Source organism: Oncorhynchus masou, chromosome 17 (assembly GCF_036934945.1).
Source record: "Oncorhynchus masou masou isolate Uvic2021 chromosome 17, UVic_Omas_1.1, whole genome shotgun sequence".
In the NCBI taxonomy this organism is placed as follows: domain Eukaryota; kingdom Metazoa; phylum Chordata; class Actinopteri; order Salmoniformes; family Salmonidae; genus Oncorhynchus; species Oncorhynchus masou.
In genome coordinates, this window is record NC_088228.1 from 20,652,627 (window position 1) to 20,670,567 (window position 17,941).

Consider the following 17,941-nt stretch of genomic DNA (forward strand, 5'->3'; position numbering starts at 1 on the left):
TTATGGATGCCACCCGTTAGATAAAATACGGAACGGTTCCATATTTCACTGAAAGAATAAACGTCTTGTTTTCCAGATGATATTTTCAAGATTAATGACCCAAGGCTCGTATTTCTGTGTGTTATTATGTTATAATTAAGTCTATGATTTGATAAAGCAGTCTGACTGAGCGGTGTTAGGCACCAGCAGGCTCGTAAGCATTCATTCAAACAGCCCCTTCGAGCATTTTGCCAGCAGCTCTTCGCAATGCTACAAGCATTGCGCTGTTTATGACTTCAAGCCTATCAACTCCCGAGATTAGGCTGGTGTAACCGATGTGAAATGGCTAGCTAGTTAGCGGGATGCGTGCTAATAGCGTTTCAAACGTCACTCGCTCTGAGACTTGGAGTGGTTGTTCCCCTTGCTCTGCATGGGTAACGCTGCTTCGAGTGTGGCTGTTGTCGATGTGTTCCTGGTTCGAGCCCAGGTAGGAGCGAGGAGAGGGACGGAAGCTATACTGTTACACTGGCAATACTAAAGTGCCTATAAGAACATCCAATAGTCAAAAGGTATATGAAATACAAATGGTATAGAGAAATAGTCCTATAATAACTACAACCTCAAAACCTCTTACCTGGGAATATTGAAGACTCATGTTAAAAGGAACCACCAGCTTTCATATGTTCTCATGTTCTGAGCAAGGAACTGAAACGTTAGCTTTCTTACATGGCACATATTGCACTTTTACTTTCTTCGCCAACACTTTGTTTTTGCATTATTTAAACCAAATTGAACGTTTCATTATTTATGTGAGGCTAAATTGATGTATTATATTAAGTTAAAATAAGTGTTCATTCAGTATTGTTGTAATTGTCATTATTACAAATAAATAAATAATACATACATTAAAAAAAAGAGAATAAGGTGCCATGTGGGAGACAGCCAACGTTTCCCTGTCCCATTAGTCAGTGCATTGTGTAACAGACTGGTAACTGCAGAGGCTCCTCTCCTTTCTAGTCTGCGGTGTGTCTTACCTAGCATGGAGGCGCCCTCTGCCTGGAACTCAGGGAACTGTCCCTCTGAAGGGACACTGACTGTCCTACGTAGGCTCCTGCCCTTCGATGACTCTGTAGGACCATCAACCACCTCACCTGGCATCTGAGAATCACACAGAGGGGCAGACAGGAGGCACTGTTAGTAGGGTCCGTGCTTTCCGGGATCCTTGGGACATCCCTGCCCCATTGAAGTTGAAATTTAAAATAGCTAAGGGTTAGGGGCATCCCAATGATTCCAAATAGCACTCACCCTATTAATAGGGCATCATCAGCAAATAATGTTTTCTATAGTATGTATACTGAAACTGTAATAGTTTTCACAGTAGCTTAGGAACTTTATCAGCCAGGGAAATATAGGACATTTAGGTCTGATCTTTAATTAATATGTTTTTCTGCACACACAGAAGCCGGGATTGATTTTTAGAGATACAAGGTGGAGCACCCTACAATGCACACCTTCCTTTGTCCCTCAAAGTGTGGTGTGTGTGTAGGGATCGTATTAGGAGGTTCTTCACTCACCTCTTCCTCCTTGTTGAGCAGGATGAGCTGGCTATCAGTCAGGATGCAGTACTTCCTCTCCCACATACTGGTCTCGGAGTAGGGTGACTGGCCGCAGGAAAAGCGGTGTGTGGGTGGTCCCTTCACATCTGCACAGAGTGAACAAGAGAGACACTTCAGAAGAACGAAGCAGGACAGAAGATCCCACGGTAAATTAGGAAAATCTGTTAAACAAGGAACAGGTTCTAATGAACATTTATCTTAACTCTGGAAACTTTATACACCACCTTTTGTATGCAATGATAGGAAGCCATAGGGAAGTGAACTGCTTTTTGCTTATGCCTCATTATGACTGATAAAAGTCAGCTGCCTAACTAAACATAGATCCTCACGAGACACAGCTGTATTGTTGATCCCACTGACACAGAGAGGAATCAGTTTTAGGTAGGAAAATGAATTAACATCAACTCTGTTGAGCCCAGAGAAAATAAGGTGAAGTCAACACAGCTCGTCTGTAGAGGGCAGAGTTGTCCTCTGCTAAGCACCAAACAATGGATTTTCACTCCACTGCATGTTATTGAAAATATCTTCAATTATATCAGATTTGGTTTGTAAATATTGAATTAGAATAAAAGGGGGAGAAAATATGATTAGAAACAACTACGCCTACATTATCCACTGACATGCAAAACTGGGGAAGGTGAATCCCTTACCTTGTCATAAAACAAAGCCTACTGTAACTAATTACATAACAAATATTGCTTTTAAAAAACAAACACCAGTGATGTGGCATTTAATTCCCTTGCCCAATAAATAATCATCATACTTGAAACCAAGCATGATAGCCTACCTAATCTAGCAAAAATAATTATATAAAAGTATGTAACAATACAAAGTGCACTGCCTTGTGTCCATTAAACTGCCTCACTGTTCCTCCAGGATGTCTGGTGCAGGATGTGACCTTTTCCTACTGGTGAGATACTTCCGTCCCAAATGGCACATTATTCCCTATATAGTGCACTACTTTTAACTAGGGCCCATGGTGAACTATTTAGGGAATAGGGGGGGGGGGCATTGGTACAGAGTAGTTAGGAAGAAAGCAGATCGCATAGGTCATGCCCACATGTCACTGAGCATTAGTGAAAAGTGCTATAGGGGCCCTTCAGGCTTAATCAATCTCCATGGACTAACAAGGTTGAGTCCAAAGGAGGCACTATTCCCAGAGGTTTATTTACTATGCCGAAAGCAAGTCAGTCAATGATCGGGGTCCCAAATGGCACCCTATGCTGTTTCACGATCAATGTATTCATTGTTTATGTACAACATATGGGTAGCTGAGCTCCAGTAAGAAACTGTGTGCCAGTTGGCTAATTGACTGGGGAGTGAGTGAGTGAACAGCTCAGCTCCTTCTGAATCCCTCCAATTTCCCATACAAAGATTACAGGCGGCGGGAACAAAATAATCCGGTGCAATTTATTACTCATCATTTCCCACACTGAAATACAGGGACTTAAAGTTCTTTTGAAAATGAGAATCAACTAAGCTTGAGTGTCATCACTGGAGCGTCTATCATTAATCGTCAATGCTGAGAAGAATATCACTTTTTCCCATCCCGTGATAGCACTGTACTGTGGAATGGTAGACTACACAGAGATGTAGGTGCAGAGTTAACAGATATATTTCTGGATGCATGTGAAATAACATACCACAAAGCTTCACTGCCTAAACACCCAAGAGAACAGAACCTTCTCACACCTGCTACTGTTCAAAATGTAGCTAGCTACCATGTGAAATTGCCACATTTCTCACGGGAATTCAAGGCCACAAAATGGACTCTCCGAAGTAGGTGTAAAAATTGAATTGGACTTTGTCTGTGTTTGAGAAATCCCATCGACCACATCCACAGAAACCCATACGTCTATCACTAACTAATTACCAACAGTGTCTATTGAAGAGGAACAATGTGTATACCTCCATCTGAACAGATGACTTCAAATCTGTGCAGAAAAAAAACTAAGGAAGATGAGACCAATTAGGCTAGTCAGAAGGCTGCTTTTACAAGTTCATCTGGTCTCAGGGAGGGTACGCCACTGGCTATTCCCCTTACATAACTCCTCCATGCTCAGCTGCAGAAGCTCGTTTGTCTGGTTGGTTTAAGAACATTTGCTATCTAACCGTCATCATCCCATTCTCAGGACTGAGGTCTTTGAAAAGAGGCAGGGCAGATCCTTCAGAGACAACTCAAACGTGTCTAATTTGATGAGCTTTCATTTGCACTCATATAGCTGTTGAATACCCAAGAAATATGCATGAATTAAGCAATGTCAATGTGAACAACACCAGTCAAACTGTAGGCTAGCAAAGACAGATTTCAATTAAATGAAAAGGACCGGTTTCGCAGACAAAATACAGATTAGGCACTAAACCTAGTTCTGGACTAAAAAGCAAATTCAATGAAGAATCTCCACAGCATGCTTTTTAGTCCAGGACTAGTCTAATCTGTGTGCAGGAACAAGGCCAGAAGGCTTTAAAGCATTTGGGGTTTTATGAGGTGATTCGGACCTTGCACTTTTGTCGGGTGCAACAAAGAAGTTTATTCAATGACAGGACAGGAAACACTATGTCCCCCTCACTTAACATTCCCCCTGGAAACAAACAGACAGAGGGCTTAAGGTCCTATATCTGTCTCGGACACTTTGACAGCTACAGTTGTTAGAGCACTGAAAAGCATTAAAGGTCAAAGCCCCTGATTGTGTGTGTGTGTGTGTGTGTGTGTGTGTGTGTGTGTGTGTGTGTGTGGGGGTGGACACACCAGCCACAGTAGGCGGTTCCAAAGCTTGAGACACTGTGCCAAATAATATGAGCCATGGTGAGCATGCCTCAGTCTGTGTGAATCACATTTCGCATAATGCAGCACTCCGCTACCACACAAAGCTGGGATTGCTGCTTGGGCTGTGAGAGAGTCAGGAGAAAAGAGACATGGGGATAATGAATCAGAACAGCTCCACAGCTCACAGGGAGGGAATCCTTTAGGTTATTGAGTAATGAGGCTGTCACTGTGTGGGTGTCCTGGAGTTGAGTCCCCACACGGTCGTATGCTTGTTTTGTGGCATATGGGTCTAAAAACAATTAGCAGTGGTCTTGCCAGCTGGAAGCTAAAGAACTTTGCCAGTTTGTGACCCGGCAGGGGTCAAAGCAAAGCACACAAATAGCAGCTACAGTGAGAGAAACGACGTGCCCGTGTGTCTACTATACAGGTGTGAAAGACAGAAAGAGAACAAAATATGTGACTGGAACTAAGTCAACTGGCACTTCTGGCATCTATGAATACTCTGGTCAGGCATCAGCCAGGCAGAGATGTCCAGCAGTAGGCCCTGACCAGGCCCGTTCCACATGGCCAGGGAAAAGTCCAACCCTCCAGAAGCCTGTCTGGAATGTCTGGGAGCCAGGGTGAGGTTCTGCCACCTGTCCTGGATGGGGTTTCAGGGGCATGCTTTGGTTGCTAATCACTGCCAATATAGAATAGGTCCTCCTCCTAAAAACACGCACACACACACGCACGCCTATGGTAATGCAGTCATCATTGCAAATATATGTATATAGGATCTTCAACTTCTACTTCCAGGCTCAAAACTAGAGAATTCACTTATTTTTTTCCCCAAGAGAAAAGCTCAAGGGTAAATATGGTTCCTCAAAGAAAATAAAGTCCTTTCGGTTTTGATCTTAGCAGAAGTAGACTATAAGCCTATTGAATTTGCTTACTGTTGTTATTCAAAAAACGGTAAAGTAGCAGCTGTTTGGCAATCTTAAATACGGTGGTGATGTGAACATTCTGCCTCATTACCACAGTGCTTACGCAGTGTTCTTTTCTTTCTGAGGGGGGAAACTTGACATTTACCACTTGTTCAAAGATGTCAATAAAACAACGTCCTTTATTTCAAGAATGAATCACCACTCTGAATAGCATAACAATTATAACATGGGACACAAAACTACATTTTAGACTGCAACTTTGGGTAATAGCGTCATCAATTTCCTTTACTTAATTCCCCCTGTGTTTGCCAGTTGCGTCCACACCCAGAGCCTCTGTTGCATAGTACAACAGAGGATGTTTTGTGTCCGGCAACAAGTCTTTACCTCAAGCCCTACACACACATAGAACAACCTATACCTGTTCGTAAGCACTAGCCAGGTCACCATGGTAACCCGTAAATACAAGCAGCTCCTCCAATGGACAATAGCCTGACATCCTTTATCCAGAAACCCTGGCCAACAGGTGGGGAGGGAAAGAACTGAGGTAAGAGACAAACCAGACACAGACAGAGAGGGGTGTGATACTGAAACTGACCTACTGAACTGTACACTGTCTGTCACTATTGAAAAAAACCTCACCACATCAAAATTGGGATATAACAATTAGGCTTTGGCAATATACCATATACAGGGTTATTTCAAAATACAGACCGTATGATTTTCAATACCATTTAAATATATATATATTATAATTATGCGTTGGTGCGTGCTACGCCATTAAGTATAGCTATAGGTTAAGTATAGCTATAGGAAATCTAAGATGTGTCATGAATTATATCCAGCTCGGGGCTCCAGATATGCATTTGGCTTGGTAACTTGTTAGCGAAGTGACTAGATGTCAAGATCAAGCTTCTTGGTTACAACAGATACATTCAATCCCCTCCTGGATCAAGATCCCTGTTGCCTATGTTTTTTTGTGCGCACATGTGGTAATACCGTATACCCCGGTAACGGACAGAAACAGTATGGTATGAAAATTGGGATATCTCCCAACCCTAATAACAATAGGTGTATTTTTTTTATATATATATATTTTTTACCTTTATTTAACTAGGCAAGTCCGTTAAGAACACATTCTTATTTACAATGAAGGCCTTGGAATAGTGGGTTTGAGGACAGAACAACTGCCTTGTTCAGGGGCAGAACGACAGATTTTTACCTTGTCAGCTCGGGATTCGAACTTGCAACCTTTCGGTTACTGGCCCAACACTCTAACCACTAGGCCCATTCTCCTCCTTAACGACCTAGGCTGAAACAGAGACCTGTGTGTCCCAGAGGACAACAGCTAACTATTCAACAGCATCGCAAATTAGCAAACTTAATTGGCAGCTGCGGATTTAGGGGCTGAGCCTGACTGTCAAAAGAAGGAAATTACTGCAATTAACTAATTTGGAGCGTGATTGGAGCTCTGTGTTTATCAAATTGTGTGGCATTCCAGCTGTAAACCATGTGGGACAACAAAGAGGAGGTGACTCAAGGGGTTTTGTTACACTTTCCTAGTATGGAGGGCCATCCGGAATCACAGTAAGGTGTTCCATCTCCCTCAGAGCAGCTTCTCCCTGAAGGGGGTAGGAAAACACTATACAAACGAGGGTTCTTAAATGGCACCCTATTCCCGCTGGTCAAAAGTAGTGGACTATATAGGGAATAGGGTGGCATTTGGGACACACCCTTTACACTGCTGGTTTTTCCCAAAAAGAATAGGATAAGGCAGCATGGGCCATAAATATCAATCATGCTTTATCTCTACAGCTCAGGTTACAGCAGACAGCAGCCTGGTTAACACAAGGTGAGAATATCTACTAGCTTCATGCAAATAATTTCCTTTTGGAGGACACAAGTGATTCAAGACTGAGCTTCGTGGCCTTTGTTCTTGCCACAAATCCACCACTCCGTCACAGTCACTCAAATATAAGTAGAACCCAGTGCTAATCATCTATTACTTTGCAATAGTGCGGTTTTGGATCACTTAGAAATGTCCTGGTCTTTGAAAGAACAGGCCCCCATTAACATCGACGGGGCTGTAGTGGAGTGGGTAGAGAGTTTCAAGTTCCTTGGTGTCCACATCACCAAAGAAATATCATGGTCCAAACATACCAAGACAGCCATGAAGAGGGCACAACAAAACCTTTTCCCCCTGAGGAGAAAAGGTTCTGAAGGTTCTACAGCTGCACCATCGAGAGCATCCTGAATGGTTGCATCACCGCCTGGTATGGCAACCGCTCAGCATCTGACCCTAAGGCGCTACAGAGGGTAGTGCGAACGGCCCAGTACATCACTGGGACCAAGCTTCCTGCTATCCAGGACCTACATGTCATGCATAGGTGTAATAGGTGGCAGGGAAGTCAGGCGCAGGAGAGTCAAATGGAGTTTAAAATGGAGTCTTTTAATAAAGTTCCAAGAGTATGCTCCATAACAATAAATGTACAAACAAACAAAACATGGGTATGAGGACCCGACGCGCACCTATACAACAATCACACTACACTGACAATAAAACAATCTCTGACAAAGACATGAGGGGAAACAGAGGGTTAAATACACAACAGGTAATGAATGGGATTGAAAACAGGTGTGTGGGAAGACAAGACAAAACCAATGGAAAATGAAAAAAGGATCAATGATGGCTAGAAGACCGGTGACGTCGAACGCCGAGCACCGCCCGAACAAGGAGAGGCAACGACTTCGGCAGAAGTCGTGACACTATACAATAGGCGGTGTCAGAGCAAAGCCCATAAAATTGTCAGAGACTCCAGTCACCCAAGTTATAGACTGTTTTCTCGGCTTCTGCATAGCAAGCAGTACCGGAGCAACAAGTCTAGGACCAATTGGCTCCTCAACAGCATCTACCCCCAAGCCATTAGACTGCTGAACAATTCATAAAAATCGCCACCGAACAATTTATATTGACCACCCCTCCTTGTATACTGCTGCTACTCACTGTTTGTTTGTTACCTATGCATAGTCACTTCACTCCCACCTATATGTACAGATTACATCAACTAGCCTGTACCCCCGCACACTGACTCGGTACCGTTGCCCCCTGTATATAGCCTCGTTATTGTTATTCTTATTGTGTTACTTTTTATTTTAGTATACTTGGTAAATATTTTCTTCTTGAACTGCACTGTTGGTTAAGGGCTTGAAAGTAAGCATTTCATGGTAAAGTCTACACTTGTTGTATTCGGCGCATGTGGCAAATAAAGTTTGATTTGATCAGAAATACAGTGTAGATATTAGTCATTTGCAACATTAACAATGTGGGTGGAAACAGCTGATTTTTAATGGAATATCTACATAGGCCCATAATCAGCAACCATCACTCCTGTGTTCCAATGGCACGTTGTGTTAGCTAACCCAAGTTTATAATTTTAAAAGGTTAATTGATTATTATAAATTCCATTTTCAATTATGTTAGTACAGCTGAAAACTGTTCTGATTTTAAAGAAGCAATTCTTTAGACTAGTTGAGTATCTGGAGCATCAGCATTTGTGGGTTCGATTACAGGCTCAAAATGGCCAGAAACAAATAACTTTCTTCTGAAACTCGTCAGTCTATTCTCGTTCTGAGAAATGAAAACTATTCCATGCGAGAAATTGCCAAGAAACTGAAGATCTGGTACAGCGCTGTGTACCTCTCCCTTCACAGAACAGCGCAGACTGGCTCTAACCAGAATAGAAAGAGGAGTGGGAGGCATCGGTGCACAACTGAGCAAGAGGACAAGTACATAGTGTCTAGTTTGAGAAACAGATGCCTCAAGTCCTCAACAGGCAGCTTCATTAAATAGTACCGGCAAAACACCAGTTTCAACATCAACAGTGAAGAGGCAACTCCGGGATGCTGACCTTCTAGGCAGAGTTGCAAAGAAAAAGCCACATCTCAGACTGGCCAATAAAAAGAAAAGATGGGCAAAAGAACACAGACACTGGACAGAGGAACTCTGCCTAGAAGGACAGCATCCCGGAGTCGCCTCTTCACTGTTGACATTGAGACTGGTGTTTTGCGGGTACTATTTAATGAAGCTGCCAGTTGAGGACTTGAGGCATCTGTTTCTCAAATCTGAAGAAAAATCGGTAAAAAGAAGCATTTCTAGATGTCCTAAAACATCTGTCACACTCAAAATAAATAATTTGTATCCAGTCTGTTTTTCAGTATTTTGTATAATAAATGCTAGTGCAGGGCCACGTGAAACATTTTCTCATTGATGATAGCAAAGGGACATTTGAGAGGTTCGAGAGGTATCGATTCTCGACAGAAAAAAAACTTGTGTAAACTTGTAAAATGACCTCCGGAGGTCAGGCATGACATTCACCCCACAGTTGTTCGACTGAGCAGGGCAGTGTAGACAAAACTGTCTCGATCTTAACACTCCTCCAGTACTAGTTGTCATAGCAGAGCAATGTTTTTGAAACAGCTGAAATGTACAGACATTTTCCTTATAGCTGAGACTTGTTTTGAGTTTTTACTTGAAATTGCAGTAACAGCCTGTTATATCAAATCAAATGTTATTTGTCACATACACATGGTTAGCAGATGTTAATGCGAGTGTAGCGAAATGCTTGTGCTTCTAGTTCCGACAATGCAGTAATAACCAACAAGTAATCTAGCTAACAATTCCAAAACTACTACTTTATAGTCACAGGTGTAAGGGGATAAAGAATATGTACATAAAGATATATAAATGAGTGATGGTACCGAGCAGCATAGGCTAGATACAGTAGATGGTATCGAGTACAGTATATACATATGAGAGGAGTATGTAAACAAAGTGGCATAGTTAAAGTGGCTAGTGATACATGTATTACATAAAGATGCAGTAGATGATATCGAGTACAGTATATACATATACATATGAGATGAATAATGTAGGATATGTAAACATTATATTAGGTAGCATTGTTTAAAGTGGCTAGTGATATATTTTACATCATTTCCCATCAATTTTCATTATTAAAGTGGCTGGAGTTGAGTCAGTGTGTTGGCAGCAGCCACTCAATGTTAGTGGTGGCTGTTTAACAGTCTGATGGCCTTAAGATAGAAGCTGTTTTTCAGTCTCTCGGTCCCAGCTTTGATGCACCTGTACTGACCTCGCCTTCTGGATGATAGCGGGGTGAACAGGCAGTGGCTCGGGTGGTTGTTGTCCTTGATGATCTTTATGGTCTTCCTGTGACATCGGGTGGTGTAGGTGTCCTGGAGGGCAGGTAGTTTGCCCCCTGTGATGCGTTGTGCAGACCTCACTACCCTCTGGAGAGCCTTACGGTTGTGGGCGGAGCAGTTGTCGTACCAGGCGGTGATACAGCCCGACAGGATGCTCTCGATTGTGCATCTGTAGAAGTTTGTGAGTGCTTTTGGTGACAAGCCGAATTTCTTCAGCCTCCTGAGGTTGAAGAGGCGCTGCTGCGCCTTCTTCACAATGCTGTCTGTGTGGGTGGACCAATTCAGTTTGTCTGTGATGTGTACGCCAAGGAACTTAAAACTTACTACCCTCTCCAATATCTTGAAATTGTCGCGGTAGCTGCCAGCTGTACTGAGCTACGTTAAACGTTGGAAGCACATTCCCGCCACCATAATACAAAATAAAAGGTAATATGCCCATTCACAGTTTTAGATATGCAAGTCTAAATTTGGAGATAAGGAAGTCAAACTACACAAGTCAAAATGGTGAGATAGTAGATTATACAAATATGAAATGTTTTTTCAGTTGTAACATTGTGGTGTGATTTCAGAGCTGGCACCACAGATCCCAGAGTGTGTGTGTGGGGGGGGGGGGGGGCTTAAACTCCAGGTAAAACTCTGGGTATGAAATAGTAATACATCTATGTTTTTGTGTCTATAATTAAAAGTGCTGGTGCAAATGCCAGCTCGCCAGACATTTGCCAGCAGCCCTGCTATGTTGATCTCTGCAAAGTGGATAGATGGAAATCGCCTCACAATGCTACAAATTAAGAAACATAACCTACAGAGCCTTCAGAAAGTATTCACACCCGTTGACTTTTTCCACATTTTGATGTTTTACAGCCTGAATTAAAAAAAATATTAATTGAGATTTGGCCTAAAAAGAATACCCCATAATGACAAACTGGAATGATGTTTTTAGAAATGTTAACAAATGAATTACCACCGGAAATGTCTTGAGTCATTAAGTATTCCATCCCTTTGTTATGGCAAGCCTAAATAAGTTCAGAAGTAAAGATGTGCTTAACAATTCACATAAGTTGCATGGACTCACTCTGTGCAATAATAGTGTTTAACATTATTTTTTAATAACTACCTCATCTCTCCACCCCACACATACAGATAATTGTACGGTTCCTATGTCGAGCATTGAATTTCAAACACAGATGCAACAACAAAGAACAGGGAGGTTTTTTCAATGTCTCGCAATGAAGGGCACCTATTGGTAGACGGGTAAAAAATAAAAAGTAGACATTGAATATACCTTTGAGCATGGTGAAATTATTAATTACACACGGAGACAGGCATTCTTCCTAACTCAGTTGCCAGAGAGGAAAGACACCACTGAGGGATTTCACCATGAGGCCAATGGTGACTGCAGAAAATGTGGCAAAGCAATTAACACATTGTATCCAGGATAAAAAGTTGTGTGGGGTAAATCCAATACATTACCGAGTACCACTCTTCATATTTTTACAAAAAGTGTTGGCTGCGTCATGATATGGGTATGCTTGTAAATTATTATGGTCTGGGGAGTTTTTCAGGATAAATAAACAGAATGGAGCAAAGCACAGGCAAAATCCTAGAGGAAAACCTGGTTCAGTCTTTTTTCCACCAGACACTGGGAGAGGAATTCATCTTCATAATGAAAAGTGACACTCAGTATCTGGTGTGGCCACCAGCTGCATTAAATACTGCAGTGCATCTCCTCCTCAAGGACTGCACCAGATTTGCCAGTTCTTGCTGTGAGACATTTTTTATATTGTTTTATTTGTTCCTGTGGTGAGCTCACTCCAGAACTCAATGACATTGTTAAATATTCCAGCTGCCGTCAGTGATGTTTCTCACATTTGGATGAGCTATTTTCCTGATGCAAAAGGGTCAACCCTACATACTAGGAGTATGGGAAGCGGTGGAGCCTCTGAGGTCAAAGGTGTGATAATTTGTGCATCCCAAATGGCAGCCCATTCCCTACATGGTGCACTACTTTCAACCAGGGCCCATAGGGCTTAAGTCAAAAGTTGTGTACTATATAGGGAAGATGGTGCCATTCGTGAACTTTTTTTATTTAAACTTTAATTAACTTGGCAAGTCCGTTAAGAACAAATTCTTATTTGCAATGACGGTCTACCAAAAGGCAAAAAGGCCTCCGGCGAGGACGGGGGATTAAATATAAAAAACAAATATAGGACGAAACCAACATCACAACATGAGAGACAACACAACATAAAGAGAGACCTAAGACAACATAGCATGGCAGCAACAAAACATGGTAGCAGCACAAAACATGGTGCAAACATGATTGGGCACAGACAACAGGGCAAGAAGGTAGAGACAACAATACATCACTGACAGTTGTGGCTGCTTCTCGTAAGAGTGTTCATGATTGAGTATGAATGAAGAGATTGAGATAAAACTGTCCAGTTTGAGTGTTTGTTGCAACTCGTTCCAGTCGCAAGCTGCAGCGAACTGAAAAGAGGAGTGACCTCGGGATGTGCGCTTTGGGGACCTTTAACAGAATGTGACTGGCAGAACGGGTGTTGTATTTAGAGGATGAGGACTGCAATAGGTATCTCAGATAAAGGGGGAGTGAGGGCTAAGAGGGTTTTAAGCATCAACCAGTGAGGTATTGCGACAGGTATATGGAGATGACCAGTGTACAGGTGTATAGAGTGCAGTGATGGCAAATCTGATGGCCGAATGGTAAAGAACATCTAGCCGCTCGAGAGCACCCTTACCTGCCGATCTATACATTGTCTCTGTAATCTAGCATGGATAGGATGGTCATCTGAATCAGGGTTAGTTTGGCAGCTGGGGTGAAAGAGGAGCGAATACTATAGAGGAAACCAAGTCTAGATTTAACCTTAGCCTGCAGCTTTGATATGTGCTGAGAGAAGGAGTGTACTGTCTAGCCATACTCCCAAGCACTTGTATGAGGTGACTACATTAAGCTCTAAACCCTCAGAGGTAGTAATCATACTTCAAGCCTATAAGCTACTAGATAAGCATGTAGGTTATCATTCATTGAAGAGGTGTGCAGACAAACTCAAGCTTATCTCACATAGCTATCAAAGACTTTCATATCTGACACACAAATTCTTCCCTTTATTCAGGACATTGCTGCCAGACAGTGGTCCATGGCAAGAGAGGTCTCTCTTTTGATACATACAGCCAATGTGAAAAGCCATAGTTGGTTTTCCCAAGACTGGCTCCAACGTTGGGCCCGAGCTTTGAAAGGTGAATGAGCGCTTAGGTGCTGCTGCCACATTCTTTTTGTTATAGTAGTGCATTTATTTGCAGAGGGGCATTTGCATACAAAAGCAGGGGTGTGCAGTTTCCCCTCCACATGCAGCAGGCCCTGCCTTTATGAGGCTGCTGCTGTTCCTCCCACTGTGGCCCCCAGGTCAGCAACCACAACTTCACAGCACTCACAGAGCAACCAACCTTTAAAAGGGTAATATTTTGGGGCAGAAGAAGCCCACAGCAATCTAATTTAGGTTCAACACATCACAAAACAGGCGAGCGGCACGAGACAAACTGAATCCTTTTAGTTCATGCACATGAATGCATATGGTTTCATTATCGTCCAATTAGCATTAGTTTTAATTCATTTTCATGAGAGGCCTCCTCCGACCGCTTGTTGTGAGTAATGCAGGCAGGCCTGGGGGAAGTACTGTGAATCGACAATGAGGAAGCCCACATGTTGTTTACTCTACCAAGGAGAAGTAAAACATCAAATGGAGAGCACTTTCAGTTACAGGCTAGTACAACTGGCAGTAGGCTTCATGGAGGCTTCCTAACATGTATGTTACAATGTTTGAGAACATTGCTGCTTAATGAGGATGGATTAACCCCCCCCCCCCCCCTCCCCCACTAACTATTTTCCTTATATCTGAAGGGTATTGTCGGTATCAAAGCCAAAACCGTTTTTTTTTTCAGCCTAACAACTTAGTAATCAATTCGGTAAACTTCTGCCTACGGTTTAGTATGAAATGTAGCTGTAATGCTGAAATCGGCATTGGCACGCACTACACTCTTAAACTCTTGATGGTTGCTAAGCAGCGGCCATTAACCATCCTCTGAACTTTGAGGCATGTCACTTCTCCCATCTATTCGCAAGGCCCGCCACTAAGAATGCAGTGTTTACTTAACTTTACCACAACTGGGTGGATCCATAAAGAATTTTAGTGGAAATAATTATCACTGAATGACGAAAATATTGAAATAAAGTAGGCTAATAACGCAATTGAATGTAATCAAATTGTTGCTTACTGAAACTCCCAGTGATCCAATCGTGGTAATACATTACTAGCAATAGCCTACCTTCGTGTAGTCAACTAGATGATCATTTCACAGGCAATGTATATTAGAAGAGAGTTCTGAATGTTCTTTGCCCAGCATACACCCCTCCAACCAGACATGCTTTATCTACTCATTTGCTGGATGCAGTTCTACAGAGTTCAAGAGAAGGTCAAGAAAATGAAAGAGAAAGCAGACTGTATTGCAATCATCTCTGATGGGTGGTCAAATGTTTGTGGGCAAGGAATAATTAACTACATCATCTCCACCCCTCAAACAGTATTCTACAAGAGCACAGACAAGACACAACAGAAACACTGGTCTCTACATTGCAGAAGAGCTGAAGGCAGTCATCAATGACCTTGCACAACAGAAGGTATTTGCACTCGTGACATGAAGGCTGCTTGGTCTAAAGTGGAGGAGTCCTACCCTCACATCACACCCATTGGCTGTGTTGCTCATGCATTAAATCTGCTCCTCTTGGACATCATGGCACTGAAAACAATGGATACACTCTACAAGAGAACCAAGGAAATGGTTAGGTATGTGAAGGGTAATGAAGTTATAGCAGCAATCTATCTCACCAAGCAAAATGCGAATAAGAGCACCATACTGAAGCTGCCCAGCAACACCAGTTGGGATGGTGTTGTCATCATGTTTAACAGACTCCTGGAGGGAAAGGAGTCTCTCCAAGAAATGGTCATATCACAGTTTGCCGATATGGACAGCTCCATCAAGAGGATCCTCCTGGATGATGTATTTTGGGAGAGAGTGGTAAGCAGCCTGAAACCTATAGCAGTAGCCATTGCACAGATTGAGGGAGATCATGCCATCCTGTCTGATGTTCAAACTCTGCTTGCAGATGTAAGAGAAGAAATCCATACTGCCCTGCCCACTTCACTGTTACTCCAAGCAGAGGAAACTGCAGTTCTGAAATACATCAAAGTGTTCAGACTTCTGCCTGAAGCCCATACACACCGCAGCGTACATGTTGGACCCCAAGTATGCTGGCAAGAGCGTCCTGTCTGGTGCAGAGATCAACAAGGCCCATGGTGTCATCACTACCGTGTCTCGCCACCTTGGCCTGGATGAGGGAAATGTTATCGGCAGTCTGGCGAAGTACATTTCCAAGCAAGGGATTTGGGATGGAGATGCAATATGGCAGTCGTGCCAAACATACAGTTGAAGTCAGAAGTTTACATACACTTAGGTTGGGGTCATTAAAACTTGTTTTTCAACCACTCCACAAATTTCTTGTTTACAAACTATAGATTCGGTAAATTGGTTAAGACATCTACTTTGTGCATGACACAAGTAATTTTTCCAACAATTGTTTACAGACAGATTATTTCACTGTATCACAATTCCAGTGTGTCAGAAGTTTACAAACACTAAGTTGACTGTGCCTTTAAACAGCTTGGAAAAATCCAGAAAATTATGTCATGGCTTTAGAAGCTTCTGTTAGGCTAATTGACATGATTTGAGTCAATTGGAGGTGTACTTGTGGATGTATTTCAAGGCCTACCTTCAAACTCAGTGACTCTTTGCTTGACATCATGGGAAAATCCAAAGAAATTAGCCAAGACCTCAGAAAAAAATTGTAGAACCACAAGTTTGGTTCATCCATGGGAGCAATTTCCAAACGCCTGAAGGTACCAATTTCATATGTACAAACAAGAGTACGCAAGTATAAACACCATGGGACCACACAGCCATCATACCACTCAGGAAGGACATGTGTTCTGTCTCCTAGAGATGAACATACTTTGGTGCGAAAAGTGCAAATCAATCCCAGAACAACGCAAAAGACCTTGTGAATATGCTGCAGGAAACAGGAACAAAAATATATATATCCACAGTAAAACAAGTCCTATATCGACATAACCTGAAAGGCCGCTCAGCAAGGAAGAAGCCACTGCTCCAAAACCGCCATTAAAAAGCCAGACTACGGTTTGCAGCTGCACATGGGGACAAAGATCGTACTTTTTGGAGAAATGTCCTCTGGTCTGATGAAACAAAAAAAGAACGGTTTGGCCATAATGACCATTGTTATGTTTGGAGAAAGAAGAGGGAGGCTTGTAAGCCGAAGAACACCATCTCCAACCGTGAAGCACGGGGGTTGGCAGCATCATGTTGTGGGGGTCTTTTGCTGCAGGAGGGACTGGTGCACTTCACAAATTAGATGGCATCATGAGGATGGAAATTGATGTGGATATATTGAAGCAACATCTCAAGACATCAGTTGTTAAAGCTTGGTCGCAAATGGGTCTTCCAAATGGACAATGACTCAAAGCATATTGCTAAAGTTGTGGCAAAATGGCTTAAGGACAACAAAGTCAAGGTATTGGAGTGGCCATCACAAAGCCTTAACCTCAAGCCTATAGAAAATGTGTGGGCAGACCTGAAAGAGCAAGGAGGCTTACAAACCTGACTCAGTTATACGAGCTCTGTCAGGAGGAATGGGACAAAATGTACCCAACTTATTGTGGGAAGGTTGTTGAAAGCTACCTGAAATGTTTGACCAAAGTTAAACAATTTAAATGCAATGCTACCAAATACAAATTGAGTGTATGTAAACTTTTGACCCACTGGGAATGTGATGAAAGAAATACAAGCTGAAATAAAATCACTCTACTGGTGATCCTAACTGACCTAAAACAGGGAATTCTTACTACTAGGATTAAATGTCAGGAATTGTTAGAAACGGATTTTAAATTTATTTGGCTAAGGTATATGTAAACTTCAACTGTATCTCATCAGCCACCTGGTGGAAGGGACTTTGTGGATCTGATGATCTTTCCCCTGTTGACTCCAAATCCCACCAACATCAGCCGCCTCAGAGCGCAACCGGTCCTTGTTGGGAACACACACGCCAAAGCACGCTATACAGGCTGACCAATACAAGGGTTGAAAAATTGGTGGACATCCAGGCAAATTTGAGGCTTTTTGAGCCTGACAACGAGCCATCCTCAACAAGCTTGGAAAGTGACAGTGAAGATGAGGACTCAGAGTCTGATGTTCAAGAGGTGGACATTGAGGAGGTCCAGGGAGAAGACATAGAAGCTTGAGATGAAGACAACCAAAGCTTTAGTTTATAAACTATCATTTGACAGATGTATGTT

At 42.5% G+C, this 17,941-nt stretch overlaps 1 protein-coding gene across 5 annotated transcripts in view; it reads right to left on the bottom strand.

The window, feature by feature from the left end:
* LOC135558679 (ras GTPase-activating protein nGAP-like) overlaps positions 1-17,941 on the bottom strand; it is a 90,659-nt gene that overhangs the window by 41,218 nt on the left and 31,500 nt on the right. For all 5 annotated transcript variants that reach the window (XM_064992705.1, XM_064992702.1, XM_064992703.1 and 2 more), the window contains exons 2-3: positions 1,554-1,681; positions 1,014-1,137 (exon numbers count right to left, since the gene is read on the bottom strand). In XM_064992705.1, the coding sequence (XP_064848777.1) occupies positions 1,014-1,137; positions 1,554-1,681 (252 nt within the window). The remainder of the gene's footprint in view (positions 1-1,013; positions 1,138-1,553; positions 1,682-17,941) is intronic.